This window comes from Oncorhynchus kisutch, unplaced genomic scaffold (genome assembly GCF_002021735.2).
Source record: "Oncorhynchus kisutch isolate 150728-3 unplaced genomic scaffold, Okis_V2 Okis01b-Okis20b_hom, whole genome shotgun sequence".
Classification (NCBI taxonomy): domain Eukaryota; kingdom Metazoa; phylum Chordata; class Actinopteri; order Salmoniformes; family Salmonidae; genus Oncorhynchus; species Oncorhynchus kisutch.
Window position 1 is genome coordinate 14,094,709 of NW_022261978.1, and position 17,297 is coordinate 14,112,005.

The following is a 17,297-nucleotide window of genomic DNA, read 5'->3' on the forward strand; positions in this document are numbered from 1 at the left end:
CCTCAGTCTGGTAATGAATGATCATTCTCTAGACCTCAGTCTGGTAATTAATGATCATTCTCTAAACCTCAGTCTGGTAATGAATGATCATTCTCTAAACCTCAGTCTGGTAATGAATGATCATTCTCTAAACCTCAGTCTGGTAATTAATGATCATTCTCTAAACCTCAGTCTGGTAATGAATGATCATTCTCTAAACCTCAGTCTGGTAATGAATGATCATTCTCTAGACCTCAGTCTGGTAATGAATGATCATTCTCTAGACCTCAGTCTGGTAAGAATGATCATTCTCTAAACCTCAGTCTGGTAATGAATGATCATTCTCTAGACCTCAGTCTGGTAAGAATGATCATTCTCTAAACCTCAGTCTGGTAATGAATGATCATTCTCTAAACCTCAGTCTGGTAATGAATGATCATTCTCTAAACCTCAGTCTGGTAATGAATGATCATTCTCTAGACCTCAGTCTGGTAATGAATGATCATTCTCTAGACCTCAGTCTGGTAATGAATGATCATTCTCTAGACCTCAGTCTGGTAATGAATGATCATTCTCTAGACCTCAGTCTGGTAATGAATGATCATTCTCTAGACCTCAGTCTGGTAATGAATGATCATTCTCTAGACCTCAGTCTGGTAATGAATGATCATTCTCTAGACCTCAGTCTGGTAATGAATGATCATTCTCTAGACCTCAGTCTGGTAATGAATGATCATTCTCTAGACCTCAGTCTGGTAATGAATGATCATTCTCTAAACCTCAGTCTAGTAATGAATGATCATTCTCTAGACCTCAGTCTGGTAATGAATGATCATTCTCTAAGTACTAGACCTCAGTCTGGTAATGAATGATCATTCTCTTAAGTACTAGACCAGTTGAGCTAGTAGCTTGAGGAAACTATTCAACGAGGGTTGAATCAATGTCGTTTCAACATCATTTGTCAAAGTATTTGTGACGTGACATCGAGGTGGAAAAAACATTCAGATTTCAACCTTCGAAACAGAGAACAAATGAATCGTCATGAATAAGGAACCATGGAAATGAGTCCAAATAAACCCTGTTTAAGCTAAACGTCAGATGGTTTGCAGCATGGATCAGATGAGATGGAGGCCGTTACCACTGAAAACTAGATCATAGGGCCGTTTTAGTTTTTAGTTTTTATCCCATTGAGGTTGAAAAAAAGAGTTGGGGAACCACTACACAACAACACACAGAGAGAAACACACAATCACACACAGAGAGAAACACACAACAGCACACAGAGAGAAACACACACATAGAGACACACAACAACACACAGAGAGAAACACACAACAGCACACAGAGAGAAACACACACATAGAGACACACACAGACAGACAGAGAGAAACACACAGAGAGAAAGACAGAGAGAAACACACAGAGAAACACACACACAGAGACACACACAGAGAGAAACACACAGAGAGAAACACACACATAGAGACACACACAGACAGACAGAGAGAAACACACACACACACAGACACACACAGAGAAACACACACAGAGAGAAACACACACATAGAGACACACACAGACAGACAGAGAGAAACACACAGAGAAACACAGACAGAGAGAAACACACAGAGAAACACACATAGAGACACACACAGAGAAACACAGACAGAGAGAAACACACAGAGAAACACACACACACAGAAAGAAACACATAGAGAGAGAGGCACACTTCCATTAGTCTGCCTCAGGGTAAATCCCTAGATGAGGAATGGTGTGTGTGTGTGTGTGTGTGTGTGTGTGTGTGTGTGTGTGTGTGTGTGTGTGTGTGTGTGTGTGTGTGTGTGTGTGTGTGTGTGTGTGTGTGTGTGTGTGTGTGTGTGTGTGTGTGGGTGGGTGGGTGGGTGGGTGGGTGGGTGTGTGTGTGTCAGCATTTTGACGGAGGAGAGGAAAGCAACGCGTGCTTTAGATTTGTCCTTGACAACCTCCCACTCCCCTTCCCACCTCCCCTCTTCTCTTATCCTCTGATGGTCTTTATTATGGGGGATGGGGGAGGATGAGAGATGTCTGGGATGGAGGGTAAGATGGGGGAGCTAAAAGCAATGTAGGGTGAGAGCTGATGACCTTCCTAACAGAGATCTTTCTCTCTCTCCCCCCCTTTCTCTCTCTCTCTCTCTCTCTCTCTCTCTCTCTCTCTCTCTCTCTCTCTCTCTCTCTCTCTCTCTCTCTCTCTTCTTCTCTATCCCCCTTTCTCCCTCTCTCTCCCCCCATCTCTCTCTCTTTCTCTCTCTCGCCCCCCCTTTCTCTCTCTGTTTCTCTCTCTCCCCCCCTTTCTCTCTCTCTCTCTCTCTCTCTCTCTCTCTCTTTCTTTCTCTATCCCCCTTTCTCCCTCTCTCTCCCCCCATCTTTCTCTCTCTCGCCCCCCCTTTCTCTCTCTGTTTCTCTCTCTTTCTCTCTCCCCCCTTTCTCTCTCCCCCCTTTCTCTCTCCCCCCTTTCTCTCTCTCTGTCTCTCTCTCTGTGTTTGAAAGCACTAGATGTATTCATGTATATATAGACTGTATGGCCACTATGGGGAAGCTCTAGCAGGGCAGAAATTTGACAGACTGACTTGTTGAAAAAGGTGGCATCCTATGACGGTGCCACGATGAAAGTCACTGAGCTCTTCAATGAATCCATTCTGCTGCCTATGTTTGTCTATGGAGATTGCATGGCTGTGTGTTCTATGTTATACACCTGTATACACTTGAAGGGGTGTACACATATATAGTGTAGTTAGTCCACATACTGCTGGCCATGTAGTGTATCTGTTTCTCTCTCTGTTCATTGATGTTTCTCTGGCGATGGTATCCATGGTAACAGCAGGTAGAGCCAATGTCAGATGCCATAGCAACCAGGGCAGAGAGAGGCAGAGAGGAAGAGCGAGGAAGAGTGAGGCAGAGAGAGGCAGAGCGAGGCAGAGAGAGGCAGAGCGAGGCAGAGAAGAGCAGAGAGAGAGAGGCAGAGCGAGGCAGGGAGAGGCAGGGAGAGGCAGAGAGAGACAGAGAGAGGCAGGGAGAGACAGAGAGAGGCAGGGAGAGGCAGAGAGAGACAGAGTGAGGCAGGGAGAGGCAGAGAGAGACAGAGAGAGGCAGGGAGAGGCAGAGCGAGGCAGGGAGAGGCAGAGAGAGGCAGGGAGAGGCAGAGAGAGACAGAGAGAGGCAGGGAGAGGCAGAGAGAGGCAGGGAGAGGCAGAGAGAGGCAGAGCGAGGCAGGGAGAGGCAGAGAGAGGCAGGGAGAGGCAGGGAGAGGCAGAGCGAGGCAGGGAGAGGCAGGGAGAGGCAGAGAGAGACAGAGAGAGGCAGGGAGAGGCAGAGAGAGGCAGGGAGAGGCAGAGCGAGGCAGGGAGAGGCAGAGAGAGACAGAGAGAGGCAGGGATAGGCAGAGAGAGGCAGGGAGAGGCAGGGAGAGGCAGAGAGAGGCAGGGAGATGCAGGGAGAGGCAGGGAGAGGCAGGGAGAGGCAGAGAGAGGACAGAGAGAGGCAGGGAGAGGCAGAGAGAGGCAGGGAGAGGCAGAGAGAGGCAGAGAGAGGCAGGGAGAGGCAGAGCGAGGCAGGGAGAGGCAGAGAGAGGCTGGGAGAGGCAGAGCGAGGCAGGGAGATGCAGGGAGAGCATGGAGAGCAGAGAGAGGCAGAGAGAGAGAGAGCTGAGTGGTATTGGTGTTAGTGTTTGCTGTGACAAACTGTGACCTGTAAACAGATTATATCAGAAGACCATTTCTGCTGAGGACTACGGTCCAGGTTCTGTGTTATGTTTGTCTGAGGACTACGGTCCAGGTTCTGTGTTGTGTTTGTCTGAGGACTACGGTCCAGGTTCTGTGTTGTGTTTGTCTGAGGACTACGGTCCAGGTTCTGTGTTGTGTTTGTCTGAGGACTACGGTCCAGGTTCTGTGTTGTGTTTGTCTGAGGACTATGGTCCAGGTTCTGTGTTGTGTTTGTCTGAGGACTACGGTCCAGGTTCTGTGTTGTGTTTGTCTGAGGACTACGGTCCAGGTTCTGTGTTGTGTTTGTCTGGGGACTACGGTCCAGGTTCTGTGTTGTGTTTGTCTGGGGACTACGGTCCAGGTTCTGTGTTGTGTTTGTCTGAGGACTACGGTCCAGGTTCTGTGTTGTGTTTGTCTGAGGACTACGGTCCAGGTTCTGTGTTGTCTTTGTCTGGGGACTACGGTCCAGGTTCTGTGTTGTGTTTGTCTGAGGACTACGGTCCAGGTTCTGTGTTGTGTTTGTCTGAGGACTATGGTCCAGGTTCTGTGTTGTGTTTGTCTGAGGACTACGGTCCAGGTTCTGTGTTGTGTTTGTCTGAGGACTACGGTCCAGGTTCTGTGTTGTGTTTGTCTGAGGACTACGGTCCAGGTTCTGTGTTGTTTTGTCTGAGGACTACGGTCCAGGTTCTGTGTTGTGTTTGTAGTATCTGAGGAGTTCAGTCATGTCTCTCAGAGCAGCGAGGACAGATTGTCATATTCCCAGACTATAAGCCTATTAGGGGGGAGGTGGTGATGGGGGGGTGCCCATTGGCTGGGGCGGAGGGGGGATGGAGCTGTACCCCTGGGGTGGGGTAGGAGGGGGTGAAGGAGGAGGAGGAGGGTTGGACGGGGATTAGCTACCTCTTAAGTGGCACTAATGACTCCAGTCTCCTTTTCACCTCATTTAATACCTACAATTTACTGAACAAAAGGCACCTCTCCAGGTTAGGAGGGAGGGAGGGAGGGAGGGAGAGAGAGAGAGAGAGAGAGAGAGAGAGGAGAGAGAGAGAGAGGAGAAGAGAGAGAGAGCGAGAGAGAGAGAGAGAGAGAGGAGAGAGAGAGAGAGAGAGAGAGAGAGAGAGAGGAGAGAGAGAGAGAGAGAGAGAGAGAGAGAGAGAGAGAGAGAGAGAGAGAGGAGAGGAGAGAGAGAGGAGAGAGAGAGAGGAGAGAGAGAGAGAGAGAGAGAGAGAGAGAGAGAGAGAGAGAGATTCATTCCGAGCCCTGCCCTAGGAATTGGAATGTGTTCTACAACAGACTAATCAGACAGGTGTGGAATGTGTTCTACAACAGACTAATCAGACAGGTGTGGAATGTGTTCTACAACAGACTAATCAGACAGGTGTGGAATGTGTTCTACAACAGACTAATCAGACAGGTGTGGAATGTGTTCTACAACAGACTAATCAGACAGGTGCTTTATTTGTCTGTGTGTGTGTAGGTCCGTCGCGGGGCTGGTTCCAGCGCTCTAAGGTTCTCCAGGTACAGGCCTGTGTCAGGATGGTTCTAGAGTGGACTAGGAAGGTGGGGCTTAGTTACCTGGCAGACAAGTTCTTCAACAAGTTCAACAGCGCTGTCAGCATCCTGGCCACACCTCCTCAGCAACTAACACAGGTAACATCAAATCAAATCAAATTTATTTATATAGCCCTTCGTACATCAGCTGATATCTCAAAGTGCTGTACAGAAACCCAGCCTAAAACCCCAAACAGCAAGCAATGCAGGTGTAGAAGCACGGTGGCTAGGAAAAACTCCCTAGAAAGGCCAAAACCTAGGAAGAAACCTAGAGAGGAACCAGGCTATGTGGGGTGGCCAGTCCTCTTCTGGCTGTGCCGGGTGGAGATTATAACAGAACATGGCCAAGATGTTCAAATGTTCATAAATGACCAGCATGGTCGAATAATAATAAGGCAGAACAGTTGAAACTGGAGCAGCAGCACAGTCAGGTGGACTGGGGACAGCAAGGAGTCATCATGTCAGGTAGTCCTGGGGCATGGTCCTAGGGCTCAGGTCCTCCGAGAGAGAGAAAAAAGAGAGAATTAGAGAGAGCATATGTGGGGTGGCCAGTCCTCTTCTGGCTGTGCCGGGTGGAGATTATAACAGAACATGGCCAAGATGTTCAAATGTTCATAAATGATCAGCATGTTCGAATAATAAGAAGGCAGAACAGTTGAAACTGGAGCAGTAGCACAGCCAGGTGGACTGGGGACAGCAAGGAGTCATCATGTCAGGTAATCCTGGGGCATGGTCCTAGGGCTCAGGTCCTCCGAGAGAGAGGAGAGAATTAGAGAACGCACACTTAGATTCACACAGGACACCGAATAGGACAGGAGAAGTAATCCAGATATAACAAACTGACCCTAGCCCCCCGACACATAAACTACTGCAGCATAAATACTGGAGGCTGAGACAGGAGGGGTCAGGAGACACTGTGGACCCATCCGAGGACACCCCCGGACAGGGCCAAACAGGAAGGTTATAACCCCACCCACTTTGCCAAAGCACAGCCCCCACACCACTAGAGGGATATCTTCAACCACCAACTTACCATCCTGAGACAGGGCCGAGTATAGCCCACAAAGATCTCCGCCATGGCACAACCCAAGGGGGGGCGCCAACCCAGACAGGATGACCACATCAGTGAATCAACCCACTCAGGTGACGCAGGTGACGCACCCCCCCATCACACACCTGACCTCTGACCTCTAACCCTGTCAGCATCCTGGCCACACCCCCTCAGCAGCTAACACAGGTAACATCACACACCTGACCTCTGACCCTGTCAGCATCCTGGCCACACCCCCTCAGCAGCTAACACAGGTAACATCACACACCTGACCTCTGACCTCTAACCCTGTCAGCATCCTGGCCACACCTCCTCAGCAGCTAACACAGGTAACATCACACACCTGACCTCTGACCTCTAACCCTGTCAGCATCCTGGCCAGACCCCTCAGCAGCTAACACAGGTAACATCACACACCTGACCTCTGACCTCTAACCTTTTCTCACCTTAAAGGTCCAATGCAGCCATTTTTATATCAATAAAATCATTTCTGGGTAACAATGAAGTACCTTACTGTGATTGGTCACAAATATTTATCTCTCTATATATTCTGATATATTTATCTCTCTATATATTTCTCTCTATATATTCTGATATATTTATCTCTCTATATATTTATCTCTCTATATATTCTGATATATTTATCTCTCTATATATTTATCTCTCTATATATTCTGATATATTTATCTCTCTAAATATTCTGATATATTTATCTCTATATATTTATCTCTATATATTCTGATATATTTATCTCTCTAAATATTCTGATATATTTATCTCTCTATATATATTCTGATATATTTATCTCTCTATATATTCTGATATATTTATCTCTCTATATATTCTGATATATTTATCTCTATATATTCTGATATATGTATCTCTATGTATTGTGATATATTTATCTCTATATTTTCTGATATATTTATCTCTATATATTTATCTCTCTATATATTCTGATATATTTATCTCTCTATATATTCTGATATATTTATCTCTCTATATATTCTGATATATTCATCTCTCTATATATTCTGATATATTTATCTCTCTATGTGACTTGGAAGTGGCTGTGTGTGGACCACCCCAGTGTCTATATTTTCAGATATATTTATTTATATACTGTATGTCTTTATACATTGAACACTATTATTAATGCAACATTCAACAATTTCAAAGGTTTTACTGAGTTACAGTTCATAGAAGGAAATCAATCAATTGAAATAAATGTATTAGGCCCTAATCTATGGATTTCACAAGACTGGGCAGGAGTGTAGCCACGGGTGGGGAGCCAGACCCACCCACTGGGGAGCCAGGCCCACCCACTGGGGAGCCAGACCCACCCATTGGGGAGCCAGGTCTGGCCACTGGGGAGCCAGCCCCCCCCTCTGGGGAGCCAGACCCACCCACTGGGGAGCCAGACCCACCCATTGGGGAGCCAGGTCTGGCCACTGGGGAGCCAGCCCCCCCCTCTGGGGAGCCAGACCCACCCACTGGGGAGCCAGACCCACCCACTGGGGAGCCAGACCCACCCACTGGGGAGCCAGACCCACCCACTGGGGAGCCAGACCCACCCACTGGGGAGCCAGGCCCACCCACTGGGGAGCCAGACCCACCCATTGGGGAGCCAGGTCTGGCCACTGGGGAGCCAGCCCCCCCCTCTGGGGAGCCAGACCCACCCACTGGGGAGCCAGACCCAGCCACTGGGGAGCCAGACCCAGCCACTGGGGAGCCAGACCCAGCCACTGGGGAGCCAGACCCAGCCACTGGGGAGCCAGACCCACCCACTGGGGAGCCAGACCCACCCACTAGGGAGCCAGGCCCAGCAAATCAGAAGTCGTTTTTACCCACAAAGGGTCTTTATTACAGACAGCACCCCCCTTGTTCAGTATGTATTTCTGTCTAGATGAGTTGGAAGGTGCTGTGTACGGACCACCCCAGTCTGATGCCAGTCTATATATTCTGATATATTTATGTATATATTTCTAGATGAGTTGGAAGGTGCTGTGTGCAGACCACCCCAGTCTGAAGCCGGTTCAGCTGCATGGCCTGTTGACTCAGTACCAGTTGACAGCTGAGATGGGGCCTGTTCCAATCTGGCAGCCCAGCAGTGAGGATGAGGCATACATATACAGGACAGGTACCTGCTGGGGGGGGGGGGGGGTTTAACATGTCTGTGTGGATTCTAACCCCTGGTCTGCTGTGTCTGTGTGGATTCTAACCCCTGATCTGCTGTGTCTGTGTGGATTCTAACCCCTGGTCTGCTGTGTCTGTGTGGATTCTAACCCCTGGTCTGCTGTGCCTGTGTGGATTCTAACCCCTGGTCTGTTGTGTCTGTGTGGATTCTAACCCCTGGTCTGTTGTGTCTGTGTGGATTCTAACCCCTGGTCTGCTGTGTCTGTGTGGATTCTAACCCCTGGTCTGTTGTGTCTGTGTGGATTCTAACCCCTGGTCTGTTGTGTCTGTGTGGATTCTAACCCCTGGTCTGCTGTGTCTGTGTGGATTCTAACCCCTGTTGTGTCTGTGTGGATTCTAACCCCTGGTCTGTTGTGTCTGTGTGGGTTCTAACCCCTGGTCTGTTGTGTCTGTTTGGATTCTAACCCCTGGTCTGTTGTGTCTGTGTGGATTCTAACCCCTGGTCTGCTGTGTCTGTGTGGATTCTAACCCCTGTTGTGTCTGTGTGGATTCTAACCCCTGACCTGTTGTGTCTGTGTGGATTCTAACCCCTGGTCTGCTGTGTCTGTGTGGATTCTAACCCCTGGTCTGTTGTGTCTGTGTGGATTCTAACCCCTGGTCTGTTGTGTCTGTGTGGATTCTAACCCCTGGTCTGTTGTGTCTGTGTGGATACTAACCCCTGGTCTGTTGTGTCTGTGTGTATTCTAACCCCTGGTCTGTCTGTGTCTGTGTGTATTCCAACCCCTGGTCTGTCTGTGTCTGTGAGTATTCTAACCCCTGGTCTGTGTGTATTCTAACCCCTGCTCTGTGTGTGTCTGTGTGTATTCTAACCCCTGCTCTGTGTGTGTCTGTGTGTATTCTAACCCCTGGTCTGTCTGTGTCTGTGTGTATTCTAACCCCTGGTCTGTGTGTATTCTAACCCCTGCTCTGTGTGTGTCTGTGTGTATTCTAACCCCTGGTCTGTGTGTATTCTAACCCCTGCTCTGTGTGTGTCTGTGTGTATTCTAACCCCTGCTCTGTGGGTGTCTGTGTGTATTCTAACCCCTGGTCTGTGTGTGTCTGTGTGTATTCTAACCCCTGGTCTGTGTGTATTCTAACCCCTGGTCTGCGTGTATTCTAACCCCTGCTCTGTCTGTGTCTGTGTGTATTCTGACCCCTGCTCTGTCTGTGTCTGTGTGTATTCTAACCCCTGGTCTGTGTGTATTCTAACCCCTGGTCTGTCTGTGTCTGTGTGTATTGTAACCCCTGGTCTGTCTGTGTCTGTGTGTATTCTAACCCCTGGTCTGTGTGTATTCTAACCCCTGGTCTGTCTGTGTCTGTGTGTATTCTAACCCCTGGTCTGTCTGTGTCTGTGTGGATTCTAACCCCTGGTCTGTCTGTGTCTGTGTGTATTCTAACCCCTGGTCTGTCTGTGTCTGTGTGTATTCTAACCCCTGGTCTGTCTGTGTCTGTGTGTATTCTAACCCCTGGTCTGTGTGTATTCTAACCCCTGGTCTGTCTGTGTCTGTGTTTATTCTAACCCCTGGTCTGTCTGTGTCTGTGTGTATTCTAGCCCCTGGTCTGTGTGTATTCTAACCCCTGGTCTGTCTGTGTCTGTGTGTATTCTAACCCCTGGTCTGTCTGTGTCTGTGTGTATTCTAACCCCTGGTCTGTCTGTGTCTGTGTGTATTCTAACCCCTGGTCTGTCTGTATTCTAACCCCTGGTCTGTCTGTGTCTGTGTGTATTCTAACCCCTGCTCTGTGTGTGTCTGTGCCCCTCCCCCAGTGGACCTTTTGGAGAGTTTCGAGAACCACCCCCCCATCGTCCTCCCCAGTGGGGGGTTCAGAGTGGACCTGGACAGTGACTGTCTAGAGGACAGCATCTATAGGCAACTGCTCTATGTGAGACACTTCCTCTGGGGGCTACGCACACACACTCACACACACACTCACACACACCCCACTGTCAACAGCACACACACTCACACACACCCCACTGTCAACAACACACACACTCACACACACCCCGCTGTCAACAACACACACACACACCCCGCTGTCAACAACACTCACACACACCCCGCTGTCAACACCACACACACTCACACACACCCCGCTGTCAACAACACACACACTCACACACACCCCACTGTCAACAACACACACACTCACACACACCCCGCTGTCAACAACACACACACACACCCCGCTGTCAACAACACACACACTCACAATCCCACCGCGGTTAACGGGACTGGAACGAGCACGAGCACCGGGACGAGTACCACACCCGCAGACTGGCAGGAAGCACAGGTAGGTCACGTGATGGACACACACACTCACACACACACACACTCACACTCACACACACACACACACACACACACACTCACACACACACTCACACACACTCACACTCACACTCACACTCACACACACACACTCACACACACACTCACACACACTCCTTGCAGTAATCTGGGCCATGTGCCTCAGCAGCTGTGGTTCTTTAGCAGTTACCAGTAATCTGTTTCATGAAATACCAAAGCCCTCTAAGGCATCCTCTCTCTCACACACACACACACACACACACACATCTACCCTGGAGGAGCCAAGTCCCAGACATAACATCTACCCTGGAGGGACCAAGTCCCAGACATGACATCTACCCTGGAGGGACCAAGTCCCAGACATGACATCTACCCTGGAGGGACCAAGTCCCAGACATGACATCTACCCTGGAGGAGGAGCCAAGTCCCAGACATAACATCTACCCTGGAGGGACCAAGTCCCAGACATGACATCTACCCTGGAGGGACCAAGTCCCAGACATGACATCTACCCTGGAGGAGGAGCCAAGTCCCAGACATAACATCTACCCTGGAGGGACCAAGTCCCAGACATGACATCTACCCTGGAGGGACCAAGTCCCAGACATGACATCTACCCTGGAGGGACCAAGTCCCAGACATGACATCTACCCTGGAGGAGCCAAGTCCCAGACATAACATCTACCCTGGAGGAGCCAAGTCCCAGACATAACATCTACCCTGGAGGAGCCAAGTCCAAGACATGACATCTACCCTGGAGGTACCAAGTCCCAGACATGACATCTACCCTGGAGGAGCCAAGTCCCAGACACAAGTCTCAGACATGACATCTACCCTGGAGGAGCCAAGTCCCAGACACAAGTCCCAGACATGACATCTACCCTGGAGGTACCAAATCCCAAACATGACCTCTACCCTGGAGGAGCCAAGTCCCAGACATGACATCTACCCTGGAGGTACCAAGTCCCAGACATGACATCTACCCTGGAGGGACCAAGTCCCAGACATGACATCTACCCTGGAGGAGCCAAGTCCCAGACATAACATCTACCCTGGAGGAGCCAAGTCCCAGACATAACATCTACCCTGGAGGAGCCAAGTCCAAGACATGACATCTACCCTGGAGGTACCAAGTCCCAGACATGACATCTACCCTGGAGGAGCCAAGTCCCAGACACAAGTCTCAGACATGACATCTACCCTGGAGGAGCCAAGTCCCAGACACAAGTCCCAGACATGACATCTACCCTGGAGGTACCAAATCCCAAACATGACCTCTACCCTGGAGGAGCCAAGTCCCAGACATGACATCTACCCAAGAGGTTCCAAGTCCCAGACATGACATCTACCCTGGAGGTACCAAGTCCCAGACATGACATCTACCCTGGAGGAGCAAAGTCCCAGACATGACATCTACCCTGGAGGTACCAAGTCCCAGACATGACATCTACCCTGGAGGAGGAGCCAAGTCCCAGACATGACATCTACCCTGGAGGAGGAGCCAAGTCCCAGACATGACATCTACCCTGGAGGAGGAGCCAAGTCCCAGACACAAGTCCCAGACATGACATCTACCCTGGAGGAGCAAAGTCCCAGACATGACATCTACCCTGGAGGAGCCAAGTCCCAGACATGACATCTACCCTGGAGGAGCCAAGTCCCAGACATGACATCTACCCTGGAGGTACCAAGTCCCAGACATGACATCTACCCTGGAGGAGCCAAGTCCCAGACATGACATCTACCCTGGAGGAGCCAAGTCCCAGACATGACATCTACCCTGGAGGTACCAAGTCCCAGACATGACAGCCATGGTAATCAGATTAAGGCTTTAGGACCAGTAAGTAGTGAATCAGGAAGGCTGGATGGATAATTCTCTGGTGTTACTGAGAGAGGCCCACTGCAGGCAACACACACACAGTCCTGCCTTTAACAGTGTTCTAACTGTGTTGTTTTACCCCCCCCCCCCTCCAGAGGGAGTTCCCTCCGTCCCACAACAGTCCCCGGTCAGGAGGGGTGGAGGAGTGGGTGAGGGACAGAACCCCAGGCCAATGTCACAACAGTGTGAGGAGAAATGGCACCGCCCCCCAACTCCGGCCGACAAACCATGACCCTTCGTGCCTCCTGACTTCGCCCAACACGCCCCGGAACCCCGAGGGGGGTGGGGCTGACCTGGATGGACACGCCCCCCAGGTCAACGGCTGCAGTAATAGCAGACCTTCAACGGACAGGAAGAAAAGCAACGGACTAGAGGGTAAAGACTCCTGTTTATATATGGGTAATATACACAACGGACTAGAGGGTAAAGACTCCTGTTTATATATGGGTGATATACACAACGGACTAGAGGGTAAAGACTCCTGTTTATATATGGGTAATATACACAACGGACTAGAGGGTAAAGACTCCTGTTTATATATGGGTGATATACACAACGGACTAGAGGGTAAAGACTCCTGTTTATATATGGGTAATATACACAACGGACTAGAGGGTAAAGACTCCTGTTTATATATGGGTGATATACACAACGGACTAGAGGGTAAAGACTCCTGTTTATATATGGGTCATATACACAACGGACTAGAGGGTAAAGACTCCTGTTTATATATGGGTCATATACACAACGGACTAGAGGGTAAAGACTCCTGTTTATATATGGGTGATATACACAACGGACTAGAGGGTAAAGACTCCTGTTTATATATGGGTCATATACACAACGGACTAGAGGGTAAAGACTCCTGTTTATATATGGGTGATATACACAACGGACTAGAGGGTAAAGACTCCTGTTTATATATGGGTAATATACACAACGGACTAGAGGGTAAAGACTCCTGTTTATATATGGGTGATATACACAACGGACTAGAGGGTAAAGACTCCTGTTTATATACGGGTGATATACACAACGGACTAGAGGGTAAAGACTCCTGTTTATATATGGGTGATATACACAACGGACTAGAGGGTAAAGACTCCTGTTTATATATGGGTAATATACACAACGGACTAGAGGGTAAAGACTCCTGTTTATATATGGGTAATATACACAACGGACTAGAGGGTAAAGACTCCTGTTTATATATGGGTGATATACACAACGGACTAGAGGGTAAAGACTCCTGTTTATATATGGGTAATATACACAACGGACTAGAGGGTAAAGACTCCTGTTTATATATGGGTAATATACACAACGGACTAGAGGGTAAAGACTCCTGTTTATATATGGGTAATATACACAACGGACTAGAGGGTAAAGACTCCTGTTTATATATGGGTGATATACACAACGGACTAGAGGGTAAAGACTCCTGTTTATATACGGGTGATATACACAACGGACTAGAGGGTAAAGACTCCTGTTTATATATGGGTAATATACACAATGCAATAGAGAATTATCCAAGACGGGTAAAGACACATAGGCAGGTCCAGAATGATTGGTTACTAGTCCAATAATGGGTTAACTGCCTGTTCAGGGGCAGAACGACAGATTTGTACCTTGTCAGCTCGGGGGGTTTGAACTTGCAACCTTCCGGTTACTAGTCCAACGCTCTAACCACTAGGCTACCCTGCCGTCCCTACACTCTAACCACTAGGCTACCCTGCCGTCCCTACACTCTAACCACTAGGCTACCCTGCCGTCCCTACACTCTAACCACTAGGCTACCCTGCCGTCCCTACACTCTAACCACTAGGCTACCCTGCCGTTCCTACACTCTAACCACTAGGCTACCCTGCCGTCCCTACACTCTAACCACTAGGCTACCCTGCCGTCCCTACGCTCTAACCACTAGGCTACCCTGCCGTCCCTACACTCTAACCACTAGGCTACCCTGACCCCCCTCCTCTCTATCCACTAGGCTACCCTGCCGTCCCTACGTTCTAACCACTAGGCTACCCTGCCGTCCCTACGCTCTAACCACTAGCCTACCCTGCCATCCCTACGCTCTAACCACTAGGCTACCCTGCCGTCCCTACGCTCTAACCACTAGGCTACCCTGCCGTCCCTACGCTCTAACCACTAGGCTACCCTGCCGTCCCTACGCTCTAACCACTAGGCTACCCTGCCGTCCCTAAACTCTAACCACTAGGCTACCCTGCCGTCCCTACGCTCTAACCACTAGGCTACCCTACCGTCCCTACACTCTAACCACTAGGCTACCCTGACCCCCCTCCTCTCTATCCACTAGGCTACCCTGCCGTCCCTACGTTCTAACCACTAGGCCACCCTGCCGTCCCTACGCTCTAACCACTAGCCTACCCTGCCGTCCCTACGCTCTAACCACTAGCCTACCCTGCCGTCCCTACGCTCTAACCACTAGGCTACCCTGCCGTCCCTACGCTCTAACCACTAGGCTACCCTGCCGTCCCTACGCTCTAACCACTAGGCTACCCTGCCGTCCCTACACTCTAACCACTAGGCTACCCTACCGTCCCTACACTCTAACCACTAGGCTACCCTGCCGTCCCTACGCTCTAACCACTAGGCTACCCTACCGTCCCTACACTCTAACCACTAGGCTACCCTGCCGTCCCTACGCTCTAACCACTAGGCTACCCTACCGTCCCTACACTCTAACCACTAGCCTACCCTGCCGTCCCTACGCTCTAACCACTAGCCTACCCTGCCGTCCCTACGCTCTAACCACTAGGCTACCCTGCCGTCCCTACGCTCTAACCACTAGGCTACCCTGCCGTCCCTACGCTCTAACCACTAGGCTACCCTGCCGTCCCTACACTCTAACCACTAGGCTACCCTACCGTCCCTACACTCTAACCACTAGGCTACCCTGCCGTCCCTACGCTCTAACCACTAGGCTACCCTACCGTCCCTACACTCTAACCACTAGGCTACCCTGCCGTCCCTACGCTCTAACCACTAGGCTACCCTACCGTCCCTACGCTCTAACCACTAGGCTACCCTGCCGTCCCTACGCTCTAACCACTAGGCTACCCTGCCGTCCCTACGCTCTAACCACTAGGCTACCCTACCGTCCCTACACTCTAACCACTAGGCTACCCTGCCGTCCCTACGCTCTAACCACTAGGCTACCCTGCCGTCCCTACACTCTAACCACTAGGCTACCCTACCGTCCCTACGCTCTAACCACTAGGCTACCCTGCGTCCCTACACTCTAACCACTAGGCTACCCTACCGTCCCTACGCTCTAACCACTAGGCTACCCTGCGTCCCTACACTCTAACCACTAGGCTACCCTGCGTCCCTACACTCTAACCACTAGGCTACCCTGCCGTCCCTACACTCTAACCACTAGGCTACCCTGACCCCCCTCCTCTCTATCCACTAGGCTACCCTGCCGTCCCTACGTTCTAACCACTAGGCTACCCTGCCGTCCCTACGCTCTAACCACTAGCCTACCCTGCCATCCCTACGCTCTAACCACTAGGCTACCCTGCCGTCCCTACGCTCTAACCACTAGGCTACCCTGCCGTCCCTACGCTCTAACCACTAGGCTACCCTGCCGTCCCTACGCTCTAACCACTAGGCTACCCTGCCGTCCCTAAACTCTAACCACTAGGCTACCCTGCCGTCCCTACGCTCTAACCACTAGGCTACCCTACCGTCCCTACACTCTAACCACTAGGCTACCCTGACCCCCCTCCTCTCTATCCACTAGGCTACCCTGCCGTCCCTACGTTCTAACCACTAGGCTACCCTGCCGTCCCTACGCTCTAACCACTAGCCTACCCTGCCGTCCCTACGCTCTAACCACTAGCCTACCCTGCCGTCCCTACGCTCTAACCACTAGGCTACCCTGCCGTCCCTACGCTCTAACCACTAGGCTACCCTGCCGTCCCTACGCTCTAACCACTAGGCTACCCTGCCGTCCCTACACTCTAACCACTAGGCTACCCTACCGTCCCTACACTCTAACCACTAGGCTACCCTGCCGTCCCTACGCTCTAACCACTAGGCTACCCTACCGTCCCTACACTCTAACCACTAGGCTACCCTGCTGTCCCTACACTCTAACCACTAGGCTACCCTGCCGTCCCTACGCTCTAACCACTAGGCTACCCTACCGTCCCTACACTCTAACCACTAGGCTACCCTGCCGTCCCTACGCTCTAACCACTAGGCTACCCTGCCGTCCCTACACTCTAACCACTAGGCTACCCTACCGTCCCTACACTCTAACCACTAGGCTACCCTGCCGTCCCTACGCTCTAACCACTAGGCTACCCTGCCGTCCCTACACTCTAACCACTAGGCTACCCTACCGTCCCTACGCTCTAACCACTAGGCTACCCTGCGTCCCTACACTCTAACCACTAGGCTACCCTACCGTCCCTACACTCTAACCACTAGGCTACCCTGCCGTCCCATTATTGGCACCCTTGTTAAAGTGATTAAATATTTTTGTTTAATGTATAAACGGAGTAGACCGAACATTAGCCACACTCCCCCTCATAGCTTTCACCTGTCTATGTCATGGAAATAGCAGGTGTCCTTAATGTTTT

The 17,297-nt window shown here is 50.4% G+C and overlaps 1 protein-coding gene across 1 annotated transcript in view; it reads left to right on the forward strand.

The window, feature by feature from the left end:
• Positions 1–17,297, forward strand: part of LOC116358853 (ras-associating and dilute domain-containing protein-like) — a 77,177-nt gene that overhangs the window by 44,404 nt on the left and 15,476 nt on the right. The window contains 5 exon segments of the mRNA XM_031811096.1: positions 5,194–5,366; positions 8,308–8,458; positions 10,259–10,494; positions 10,609–10,785; positions 12,777–13,056. Of these exon segments, the coding sequence (XP_031666956.1) occupies positions 5,194–5,366; positions 8,308–8,458; positions 10,259–10,494; positions 10,609–10,785; positions 12,777–13,056 (1,017 nt within the window).